General features: G+C 46.1%; 1 protein-coding gene across 1 annotated transcript; it reads right to left on the bottom strand.

The window, feature by feature from the left end:
- Nucleotides 1-1,573: 1,573 nt before the first annotated feature.
- gfer (growth factor, augmenter of liver regeneration (ERV1 homolog, S. cerevisiae)) lies at nucleotides 1,574-8,433 on the bottom strand. Its single transcript, XM_055651109.1, has 3 exons — nucleotides 8,189-8,433; nucleotides 6,596-6,807; nucleotides 1,574-3,620 (listed from the first exon to the last, which is right to left on the bottom strand). The coding sequence occupies exons 1-3, from the start codon at nucleotides 8,411-8,413 to the stop codon at nucleotides 3,458-3,460; spliced, it is 600 nt and encodes a 199-aa protein (XP_055507084.1). The 5' UTR covers nucleotides 8,414-8,433; the 3' UTR covers nucleotides 1,574-3,457.
- Between the last annotated feature and the right edge of the window lie 3,574 nt (nucleotides 8,434-12,007).

The following is a 12,007-nucleotide window of genomic DNA, read 5'->3' as shown; positions in this document are numbered from 1 at the left end:
AGCAGTGAGAACGCTGAGAGGGATAATCTGAAAAAAATATATCTATTTAGTGAAACTAGACATTCCTGCTGATTCACATCCTAGTTATTCAAGATAGCCGGGTTGCATTTATACAAATTCAGTGCAAATTAAACTGCTTTTGTTCTTTTTTAATTTATTTTTCTTCCTTGATTCAAATTTCACCTCATTGTGCACGGAATCATTTATCCCCATAAGTGAAAAATTAGATTCATAATTTGCGTAAAAGACATTAAATTATGGACAAAAAGCCTGTTACCATTTCGACAAGGTACATATTGAACATGATAAGACACAAAGTGCTGGAGTAACTCAGCGGGTCAGGCAGCATCTTTGGAGTAAAAGGATTGGTATAAACCAACATCTGCAGTTCTTTCTCCCTCGTTGGATTGTAACCTTGTCGTGGTCGGGGAGCTTGTGTGTCTCAGTGACCTCTAGAGCGATGTCAGCGGGAGATTTGTCTCCTGTTAGGGTCTCCCGTGCTGGACGGGTCGAAGGGTCGAGGCGAGATGAAGAGCGATCCACTGGTCCTCCAGGTTGGAGGTCGAGCACAGGGCTAACAACCCTGTCTCGTAAAACAACAAATATGTTACGGAAACAGCAACTGAAGGAATCAACACTCCTGGGCATGATGGACTTCCAGGGCTATCAACAGATGCTGGGATGAATGTCAATGGTGAAAGAAGAGAATCAGCCAGCATCCCAAGAATAGCCCTGCACTGGACACCGGAAGGGAAAAGGAAAAGAGGGAGACCCAAAACCACCTGGCGTCGAACTGCAGAGGAGAAAATGAAAACACTGGACCTGACCTGGGGTCGTGTCCAGAAGCTAGCCCAGAACACACAGGAGTGGAGGACCTTTGTTGCTGCCCGACATGCCAGGAGGCATAATATGCAGTAAGTAAGTAAATAGATCTTTGTTTCTATATCTTAGACACGTTTGCTTCCATTGTAATAATTTACAAAACCACACACAAAGGATCAATAATAGGTGGGTTCCTCATGCGGTTAATATTCTTGCATGTCGACTGAGGGCAGTCTGTGTGGTGGTGGCACCGACAGAACATATTTTGCAATTCTTCCTTGCAGCAATGTCCACACACATTTCAATCTCACAAAACTGGTTTTAAAACAGTCACAGTGGTTCTGATACGTCATGGCAACAATAATCGCAACATACATAATCCAGCTTTAAAGTGGTATTAAAGAGGCAAAGGCACATTGATGTACAGGGAATGGAGGGATATGCAAGGACAGGAGATTAATTTAACCTGGCATTCACATTGCGGGCCGAAGGGCCTGTTCCTGTGCTGTGCAATTCTATGTTCTAAACTTGAAAACATATTATCCAAACAATATCTATCATTTATTGTAATGGGCGTGTCCCACTTACGCGACTTTTTCGGCGTCTGCCGGAACCCGTCATAGGTCGTTGCAGGTCGGCGAAAATTTTCAACATGTTGAAATTCCAGCGGCGACCAGAAGGACGCTACGACTCTTTGGGCGACTGAGGAGACGACTCATGACCATACAGGTGACACCCTGGCGACATGTCGCGGGGTGAAGCCTGTATGGTTGTGAGTAGCTGCCCAAAGAGTCGTACCTTATTCGGGTCACCGCTGGAATTTCAACATGTTGAAAATTTTAGGCGATCTGTACCGACCTATGACGGGTGCCGGCCGTCGCTGAAAAAGTCGTGTAAGTGGGACAGGCCCATTAGGAGTGAGTGTTTTTGTCAGCAAGGCAGACACATACTTCAAGATTCAGCTACATTGGTTATAGTCTAGCTGATAATTAGTGCAATTGCAGGGAATTCAAAGCTTCACAACCTCAGCAGTTTCATGGATTGTGTTAGAAGGAACTGCAGATGTTGGTTTAAACATCTTCAGTTTTGTGAGTTTGAAGCAGGGTCTCGACCCGAAACGTCACCCATTCCTTCTCTCCAGAGATGCTGCCGTCCCGATGAGTTACTCCAGCATTTTGTGTCTATCTTCAGTTTCATGGATTTACTGATTTGTCCCAAAATCACAAGGAAAGTTCACCACCATGTATAGACAAAACACACAAAGTGCTGGAGTAACACGGACAGGTGACGTTTCAGGAAGGGACTCTTCCTCAAGACCTTCTCTCACTGCTCCCCTTCTGCGACTCCTGCTGAGTCTGAACAAGGGTCCCAACCCGAAACGTCATCTGTCCATGTTCTCCAGAGATGCTGCCTGACCCGCTGAGTTACTCCATCATTTTGTGGCTTTCTATGACTGGCATCTGTAAAATTGCCCCTAATGTCAGTCGACGGGATCAGGAACCCACCTGAAGGCTTGGCGGGTGGCATAACTGGGAGGGAGCTGGAGAAGTCGGGCATGAGGAGCAATGGCCAGTCGGAGGGAGATCCTGGGTAATGCCTCTAGCATCTTCAGGTAGAGGGCAGGGGGGGCGTCCCCTGGGACACAAAGATGGCCGGGCAAGGAGAGGAGTGGGACGGCAGTTCATGGGAACCTCTCCAGTACATCGAGCGTGCGTGGAGTAATGGCGCCAAAACATGGCGGTGCCGTATAAGTGATATATGCAAAATGAATTTCACTGCGCAGTTGCACATGGCAAATAAAGCACTGGTAACTATTGTAAACCAGCATCTGCAGTTCCTTGTATTCACAATATAAACTGGTTTGTGAGTTCACAAGGAGGTGAGACTCTATGATTGACTCTTGCCAGTGTGGTTTATTGCTCTCCATTTGATTTTGAAATAACATGAAACATTTTATTTTACCTCTTGCCACTGGGTGGCATTCAATCAAAACAATTAATCATTGAAGTCTCCTAGCAAGATCTTCAATTTTACGTAAATTCAAGGAGAAAGGAAATGGAAAACCAGAATGTTTCACTTCCCAACACAAGTTACGCTTGCAGCCTTTAAGAAAACGCAACTCTTTTTCCCCCACTGACTAAATTCAGTCAGGGATAAGTGGGGGCCAAAGATGCTAGCTAGATACTAGCTCCTCTAGTATCTTTGGTGGAGACCTTCATATAAATTACCACCCTGACTCATCGGCGCCCTCTAGAGGACAGAGTGAGAGAGAGAGCAAAATTAGAGTCGGAAGGAACTATGCACAATATGTGTCTTATGCACAAAATGCTGATGTAACTCAGCGGGTCAGGCAGCATTTCTCGTGAAAAGGAACATGTGACGTTTCGGGTTGGAACCCTTCCTCAGACTAAGAGAGTAAAATCAGTCAAGTCCCTCACAATCAGAACTGGATGCCTATGTTGAAGTAAATATCTACCTTAATTTGGTTGCGGGGGGGTTAAGAAATTATGAGAGGGAGGGGAGAAATATTATATGTTTTGATTTCTAGGCGACTAAAACCAGATGACAACATTTTGTCAAGAACAAGAAAAAATACTACACACGTCAAAGTAATTGAAAATGTAAGATTCACAAATCAGTCACATGAGCCATCCTTCCATCCATCCTTCCATCGCTCATCCACCTTAGAGCAATCGAATTCTGGCTTCCCTATACGCTTGTTGATATCGTTGTGAAGAAAGCACATCCATTGGGAAAACTTGTGCCTGTCGGTCGTGTCTGGTGGAGTGGTCTTCAGTCTGCAATAGTGCAACAAAGAGAATGTTCCAATCAAAAGCCTCTCAAAAAGATCCGTCACCCGTGTTCACCTATTACCTGCCACGCTTTGTCCTGCCTCTACTCTCTCCCAGCTTTCTTGCACCCCCTTTCCCTCCTGTCCACATCCCCCCGGCAATCAGTATGAAGAAGGGTTCTGACCCGAAATGTCACCCATCCTTTTTCTCCAAAGATGCTGCCTGACCTGCTGAGTTACTCCAGTACTGTGTCATAGAAACATAGAAATTAGGTGCAGGAGTAGGCCATTCGGCCCTTCGAGCCTGCACCGCCATTCAATATGATCATGGCTGATCATCCAACTCAGTATCCCGTACCTGCCTTCTCTCCATACCCCCTGATCCCCTTAGCCACAAGGGCCACATCTAACTCCCTCTTAAATATAGCCAATGAACTGGCCTCAACTACCCTCTGTGGCAGAGAGTTCCAGAGATTCACCACTCTCTGTGTGAAAAAAGTTCTTCTCATCTCGGTTTTAAAGGATTTCCCCTTTATCCTTAAGCTGTGACCCCTTGTCCTGGACTTCCCTAACATCGGGAACAATCTTCCTGCATCTAGCCTGTCCAACCCCTTAAGATCTATCGTGCATCTGCAGTTCTTTTCTTCACATTTGTCCGTCACCCCGTACATGATCCTACACACACTAGGGACAATTGACCTTTTTACCTACAAACATGCACGTCTTTGGAGTGTGGGAGGAAACCGGAGCTCCTAGAGAAAACCCTGCAGTCACGGGGAGAACATACAAACTCCCCACAGACAGCACCCATAGTCAGGATCGAACCATGCTCTCTGACGCTGAAGGCAGCAACTTTACTGCTGCGCTACCGTGCTGACTGATGTAAAGTGTAAACTTGTTCCTCCTTCTATAGATTCACCCTGGCCTGCTGGGCATTTCCAAACTATGTACACTTGCCAGACACATTTAAACACTATATACTTTTAGCATGGTGACACAGTGAACAACGAGATAATTGGACCAGAAAAGTCCTGGGCTCAAGATAAAGAGTTGGCGTCAAAAATGGAGCCGTGTCTTGCTGGCCTAATGCTGCAACACCATGACTGCAGTAAGTGCAAGTAGCCAGGTATCCCACTTTTAATGCCAAAGAGGTGCAGGTTTGTACTTAATTAGCTTCTGTAAATTTCCCCTGGTGTGTAGGATGTGAAAAGTGGGATAACGTGAGAACTAGTGTGAATGGGTGATCGATCGATGGGCGGCGTGATCTCAGCAGGCCAAAAGGCCTGTTTGCACTCTGCATCTCCGAACCAAACAAAACCAAACATTAGTTAGTAACTCCTGTTCCACTGACATCATTGGGAGGAGTCAAGAATCAGCAAAGCCACAATGATCCTTCTGTTGGGAGAGCCTGTCGGTTGTGCACAAGTAACCACAATTAATGATGGTACAAGGCGGTGCCAAAGCAAGTATAATTGAACAAGAGTTCGGGAAAGAAGGGAACCGGATGGTTGGGAGGTGAAAGAAGGGTTCAAAATAAATGCAATGAATATATCAAACTTTTCTTTGAATTAGGATTTACTCAAGTGAACCTCATCATTAAATTTGACCATTGGAACCAGAAAGGCCTGGACATGGAGTGGATGTGGAGAGGATATTTCCAGTAGATTAGATTAGATTAGATTAGATTCGTTTATTGTCATTCAGACCTTTCGGTCTGAACGAAATTCTGTTTCCCTGCAGTCATACATATAATTAAAAAAATAACAAAAATACACAATCAACACAAATTTAACATCCACCACAGTGAGTTCACCAAACACCTCCTCACTGTGGTGGAAGGCAAAGCAGGAGAGTCTAGGACCAGAGGACACAGCCGCAGAATAAGAGGACGTTTAGAATGGAGAGGAGGAGAAATTTCTTCAATCAGAGGGTTGTGAATCTGTGGAATACATTGCCACAGACGGCTTTGGAGGCCCATTCGGTATTTTTGAAGCAGAGATTGATAGATTCTTGATTAATAAGGGCATCAAAGATTACTGAGAGGAGGCAGGAGAATGGGATCGAGAGGGATATATAGATCAGCCATGATCAAATGGCGGAGCGGACTCGATAGGCCGAATGGCTTAATTATGCTCTTATGAGGCAATATATTTTTTTAATGTTTATTTTTAAACAGGGGAACTGTAGTTGGGAAGTAAAAAGATGGGGAGGAGAATGTTTCTCAATCAGCAATCAAAGAAGAACAAACAAATCTCAGGATCAACGAAAGATTCCGTGCTCCTTTTGACTTGGGTTAGAGATTAAAGTTACATTAAATGCTGTATTTTGTTGTGTTGGTAACTTTAGCATAATTTCACTTAATATATCTAAAGTAACCGGCTGCAAAAAAAAGTAAAACAAATGTAGTGACATTGGCACTGTAGCGACACAGTGGCGCAGCAGGTAGAGCTGCTGCCTCACACCGCCAGAGACCCGGGTTCGATCGTGACCCCGGGCACTGTCTGTGTGGAGTTTGCAATTTCTCCCAGTGACCACATGTGTTTCCTCCATATGCTCCGGTTTCCTCCCACATCCTAAACATGTGGGATTTTAGGTTAATTGGCCCTCTAGTAAAATGTCCTTAATATGTAGGAAGAGGATGCAAAAGTGGGAAACTTAGAAAATAGGTGCAGGAGTAGACCTTTTGGCCCTTCGAGTCAGCACCGTCATTCAATATGATCATGGCTGATCATCCTAAATCAGTACCCCATTCCTGCTTTCTCCCCATATCCCTCGATTCCGTTAGCTCTAAGAGCTATATCTAACTCTCTCTTGAAAACATCCAGTGAATTGGCCTCCACTGCCTTCTGTGGCAGAGAATTCCATAGATTCACAACACTCTAGTGTGAACAAAGAACTAGTGTGAACGGCTGATCGGTGGTCAGTGTGAACTCAGTGGGCAAAAGCTGCACCTTTAAACTAAACTAAACTAATCACACTGACCTGTCTCTCAAATCTTGCGCACATTCGTCACAGGGAAAGTACTTTGAAAACAAAGAAATAAACTGTTTCATGTCCTCCTGTTGATTTGTGGTGGGTTTGTCCGGGTAGTAGGCTGCCATCGTATGAAGAAAAGACCAGGTGCTCCTCCCCAACTCCTCACGATCTAAAGGGCATTCAATCGGACGTGGCTTATCAAGGTCCTCGTAAACATCCTGCAGTCAAAGTAAAGAAAATTAACACAAATATGTAACATTCTGAAGCAGTGCTCAATTTAAAAAAAAGATAAATTGAACTTTATCTCGCACTAAATGTTGCAGCCTGTATCCTAGTATGAAAAGAGTCATAACAAATAGGAACAGGAACCATCTTTAATCGGACTTAACTGAATATTTCTTGGACTAAACGTTATACCCTTTATCCTGTATCTGTACACCGTGGATGGCTTGATTATAATCATCTATAATCTTTTCTTTGACTCCATAACACTCAGCAAATTTTTCACTGTTCTTCGGTACACATTACGACAATAAACCAAATGAAATATACACATTGCATCTCCAGGAACAGGTTCCATCAGATTTCACAACCCACAAAAATTCTCAAAAATGTAGATTATACCTCTAAAACTGCTCCAAATATGGCGGCACAGTGGTGCAGCGGTAGAGACCCTGGTTCAATCCTGACTACGGGTGCTGTCTGTGTGGAGTTTGTATTTCCTCCCTGTGTCCGAGTGGGTTTTCACCAGGTGACATACAGGTTTGTAGGTTGATTGGCTTCGGTAAAATTGTAAATTGCCCCTAATGTGTAGGATAGTGCTAGTGTACAGGTGATTGTTGGTTGGAGCGGACTTGGTGGATCGAAGGGCCTGTTCCCACTCTGTATCTGTAAAATTAAAAACTAAGAAAACATTTCTCTCACCTGGCACCCATTTGCCCCCTTCTCATCCCTGGCCTTTGTCATTCCCTCGCCTGTATCCGCCTTTCACTCCACCTTCCCCCTCACCTGTATACACTTATCACTCCACCATCCCCTCACCTGTAACCACCTATCACCCCACCTTCCCCTTCACGGCTCATTTAATATTCAGTTTAGTTTATTATCACGTGTGCTGAGGTACAGTGAAAAGCTTTTGTTGCGTGTTAAACAGCCAGCGGAATTACAATCAAGCCAATTGCAGTGTACAGATATATGGTAAGGGCATAACGTTTAGTGCGAGATGAAGCCAGTAAAGTCTGATCAAAGATAGTCCGAAGGTCCCCGATGAGGTAGATGGTAGATAAGGACAGCTCTCTGGTTCTGGTAGGATGATAAAGTTGCCTGATAACAGCTATATCACCTGTAGCCACTTATCACTCCACCTCCCCCTCACCTGTAGCCATCTATCACTCCACCTCCCCCCTCCCTCACCTGTAGCCACATATCACCCCACCTCCCCCTCACCTGTAGCCACTCATCACTGGCCAGGCTTTGTTCTTCCCCCACCTCCCTTCTCCAGCTTTCTCCCCCAGCAACCAGGAGTCTAGAAGTGGTTCTCAACCCAGATTACAGTTGCTTCTCAGCCACTGCCCACACAACTGGCCCCCACTTCCTCACCCCTTCCTTCCCCGCCGACACCGCCAGCTGCTTTTGGTCCCGCATCCACGTCTTGAAGTCCACGCACGCCCGACACGGCTTCTTGGGCTTGTCCTGGCCGCTCTGTGCGGCGCTTCGGCCCGCGCCGCCGCTGCTGGCGCCGCTGGCGAGGTCGTTGCCCGGGGTGACGGGGAACCCGGCCGCAGGACCCCACCTGGGCGCCGCCATCTTGCTGTCGCGCTGCATGCTGGGAGCGCCGGTGTGTTGTGAATGGGACCCACAGAATGCTGGAGTGACTCAGCTGGACAGGCAGCATCTGTGGAGACAAGGTATGGGCAGCATCTGTGGAGACAAGGTATGGGCAGCATCTGTGGAGACAAGGTATGGGCAGCATCTGTGGAGACAAGGTATGAGCAGCATCTGTGGAGACAAGGTATGGGCAGCATCTGTGGAGACAAGGTATGGGCAGCATCTGTGGAGACAAGGTATGGACAGCATCTGTGGAGACAAGATATCCTTGACTTGGTTTAGGTAGACTTGGTTTATACTCTCTAGAATTTAGAAGATTGAGAGGGGATCTTATAGAAACTTACAAAATTCTTAAGGGGTTGGACAGGCTAGATGCAGGAAGATTGTTCCCGATGTTAGGGAAGTCCAGGACAAGGGGTCACAGCTTAAAGATAAAGGGGAAATCCTTTAAAACCGAGATGAGAAGAACTTTTTTCGCGCAGAGAGTGGTGAATCTCTGGAACTCTCTGCCACAGAGGGTAGTTGAGGTCAGTTCATTGGCTATATTTAAGAGGGTTAGATGTGGCCCTTGTGGCTAAGGGGATCAGGGGGTATGGAGAGAAGGCAGGTACGGGATACTGAGTTGGATGATCAGCCATGATCATATTGAATGGAGGTGCAGGCTCGACGGGCCGAATGGCCTACTCCTGCACCTAATTTCTATGTTTCTATGTTTCTATGTATGGGCAGCATCTGTGGAGACAAGGTATGGGCAGCATCTGTGGAGACAAGGTATGGGCAGCATCTGTGGAGACAAGGTATGGGCAGCAATGGAATCAAGCTGTAAAGGTACAGAGAAGATTCACAACTTCTAGGAGTCAATCAATCATGGCTGATCTCTGCCCCCTAACCCCATTCTCCTGCCTTCTCCCCACAACCCTTCACACCCATTCCAATGAAGAATTTGTCTATCCCTGCCTTAAAAATATCCATTGACTTGGCCTCCACATCCCTCTGTGGCAATGAGTTCCACAGATTCACTACGCTCTGACCAAAGAAGTTTCTCCTCTCTTTCTTTCCAAAAGAGCGCCCTTTAATTCTGAGGCTATGACCTCTGGTCCCAGACCAGGGGTTCCCGACCTTTTTCGTCCCGTTTACCCCTGGCAACTTTAAAAGCACATAACAATGTTATTTTACTTATTTATGAACAACTAATGATGAACAGATACCGCTATACTAGAACCAAACACAGTCAGTCAATGAGGAAAAATATGTATAAATCCAGAATCAACAAATTTACCCCCTGGGTAGATAAAATTTACCCCAGGTTAAGAACCCTTCTCCTAGACTCTCCCACCAGTGGAAATATCCTTTCCTCATCCACTCTATCTATGCCTGTTTCTATCCTGTTTCCACACTCTATGACTATCACCACTGGGTGGCGCCAGCAATGGCTGCCTAACCAACAGTCTGTCCATCCCTTCTTTATTTGTGTTTTAATTGTATGTGTTAAATGTATGTTTTTAGTGTTCTTTAGCTTGTTTTATGTGGGTGGGGGAGTTGGTGGAAACTTTTTCTAGTTTATAACCTCAACGGGGATGCGATATATTTATTTCCGTATCGTATTTCCACCTGCACTGTGGCCCAACATCGAGGAGTTGGCGGCCTTTGCTGGAGATTGACTGGGAGCTCCATTGCGGGGAGCCTGTGGACCTACCATCACGGAGCTCGTGGTCTCTGGTTAGAGACGGTTTGGGGGAACTCCAAGTCACAGGAGCTTCGACCGGCTGGTTTGCCTGCCCTGACGGCAGGATTATAAAGAGGAAGAAGATTAGACTTCATTGCCTTCCATCACAGTGGGGAATGTGGGGAATCTGCTGTGGTGGATGTTTATGTTAACTTTTATGTAGTTGTGTGTCTTGTTGCTTTTTTTTTGTACAGCTGTATGCTAATTTATATATGACTGTACCTTAATTGGTACACGTGGCAATAAAAGACCTCCTTTGAAACCTTTATGAATGGGTGATGTTTTGAGTCAAGTTCCTTCTTCAGACTCAGGGGCGAGAGAGACACGGAGATAAGAAATGTATGGTGTGAAAACGAGATATCAAAAGGGATGATGTTCAAGGAAAATGTAGAATAGATCATTGTTAGCTAGGCGAAGGTGACAGCAAAGCATACAGGGATAAAATTTAGTCAGGGAACAAGCAGAGTGATCGGAGAACTAGACTGGGGAGGGATGGAGAGAGAGGGAAAGCAAGAAGTTAGAGAAGTCAATATTCATACCGCTGGGGTGTAAGCTGCCCAAGCGAAATATGAATGGGATCCGTGTCCATTCACCTCCACAGCACCAGCACTGCCCCATTCACAGTCACAGCCTTGGCAGAGTGGGTACTGACCCATTCACCCCCTCCCACGGTGGGCACTAACCCATTCACTGGGCAGGGCGGGCACTGACTCATTCACCCCATTCCACACCGGGTACTCACCCCATTCACTGAGAGCAGGGTGGGCACTGATGCATTCACCCCCTCCTACAGAGCGCAGGGTGGGCATCTGGCCATTCACCCCCTCCTACCGTGGTGGGCACTGCCACATTCACCTCCAGGGTGGACTCCCGTCCATTCACTCCCTCCCACAGCATGCACTGCCCCTTTCACCCCCTCCTACTTCCTGGGGTAAAGTATCGTGATAATTCCTCATCTAATCTTTGTAAATTAGTTACTCCAGTTGTTTCACTTGGTTCAATCAGTATAAAAACTGATGAAATATTTCTCTGCTGTTTTAGTCAGAACCACAAGAGGCTGCACTTGCCTCAAAAGTCAGACAAAATAATCTTGTTTCGGATAGACTGCTTTGGTTAGGCAACATTTGGAGTACTGCGTGCAGTTCTGGTCACCCCATTAGAGAAAGGATGTGGAAGCTTTGGAAAGGGTGGAGAGGAAGTTTATCAGAATGATGCCTGGATTAGAGGGTGTGTGGGAAAGAACTGCAAATGCTGGTTTAAACCGAAGATAGACACAAAAAGCTGGAATAACTCAGCGGGCCAGCAGCATCTCTGGAGAAAAGGAATAGGTGACGTTTCGGGTCGAGACCCTTCTTCAAGGATCTACAGGGAGTGTCTGACGAAGGGTCTCGCATCCGAAACGTCACCCATTCCTCCTCTCCAGCAATGGTGCCTGTCCCGCTGAGTTACTCCAGCTTTTTGTGTCTATCTTCGGTTTACACCAGCATCTGCAGTTCCTTCTTACACATCTACAGGGAGAGGTTGGACAGACTTGGGTTTTTTTCACTGGAATGCCTGAGTTTGCAGGGAGATCCGATAGAAATATTTAAAATAATGAGAGGCACAGATAGGGTAGACAGTCGTGGGCATTGCTTTAAGGTGAGAGGGGCAAAGATGAAAGGAGACGTGCTGGGCAAGTTTTTTACACAGTGCCTAGGTGAGGGCCTAGAACGCGCTGCCAGTTGTGGTGGTGTCTGGAGAGGTTTGCAAGGGTCCCTGTCACGATTTATTCCGAACTGCTCTGTCACAGAGGACTCTGATTTACGGACTGTTCCCTGGGACGCATTCAGAGACTGAAATCAATTGCTGCTGGAAGGTCATCAACT

Source organism: Leucoraja erinacea, chromosome 20 (assembly GCF_028641065.1).
Source record: "Leucoraja erinacea ecotype New England chromosome 20, Leri_hhj_1, whole genome shotgun sequence".
Lineage (NCBI taxonomy): Eukaryota > Metazoa > Chordata > Chondrichthyes > Rajiformes > Rajidae > Leucoraja > Leucoraja erinaceus.
The sequence above is the reverse complement of the archived record's forward strand: the minus strand, read 5'-3'. Positions and strand labels throughout refer to the sequence as shown.

Excerpts from the sequence above, each read along its gene's own strand:
- gfer (XM_055651109.1), bottom strand. The coding sequence starts at position 8,413 with ATGCAGCGCGACAGCAAGATGGCGGCGCCCAGGTGGGGTCCTGCGGCC. Across the intron at positions 6,808-8,188 it reads TGTCGGCGGGGAAGGAAGGG|GATGTTTACGAGGACCTTGA; the intron begins GTGAGGAAGTGG and ends CTTTGACTGCAG. Across the intron at positions 3,621-6,595 it reads GCGCAAGATTTGAGAGACAG|ACTGAAGACCACTCCACCAG; the intron begins GTCAGTGTGATT and ends GCACTATTGCAG.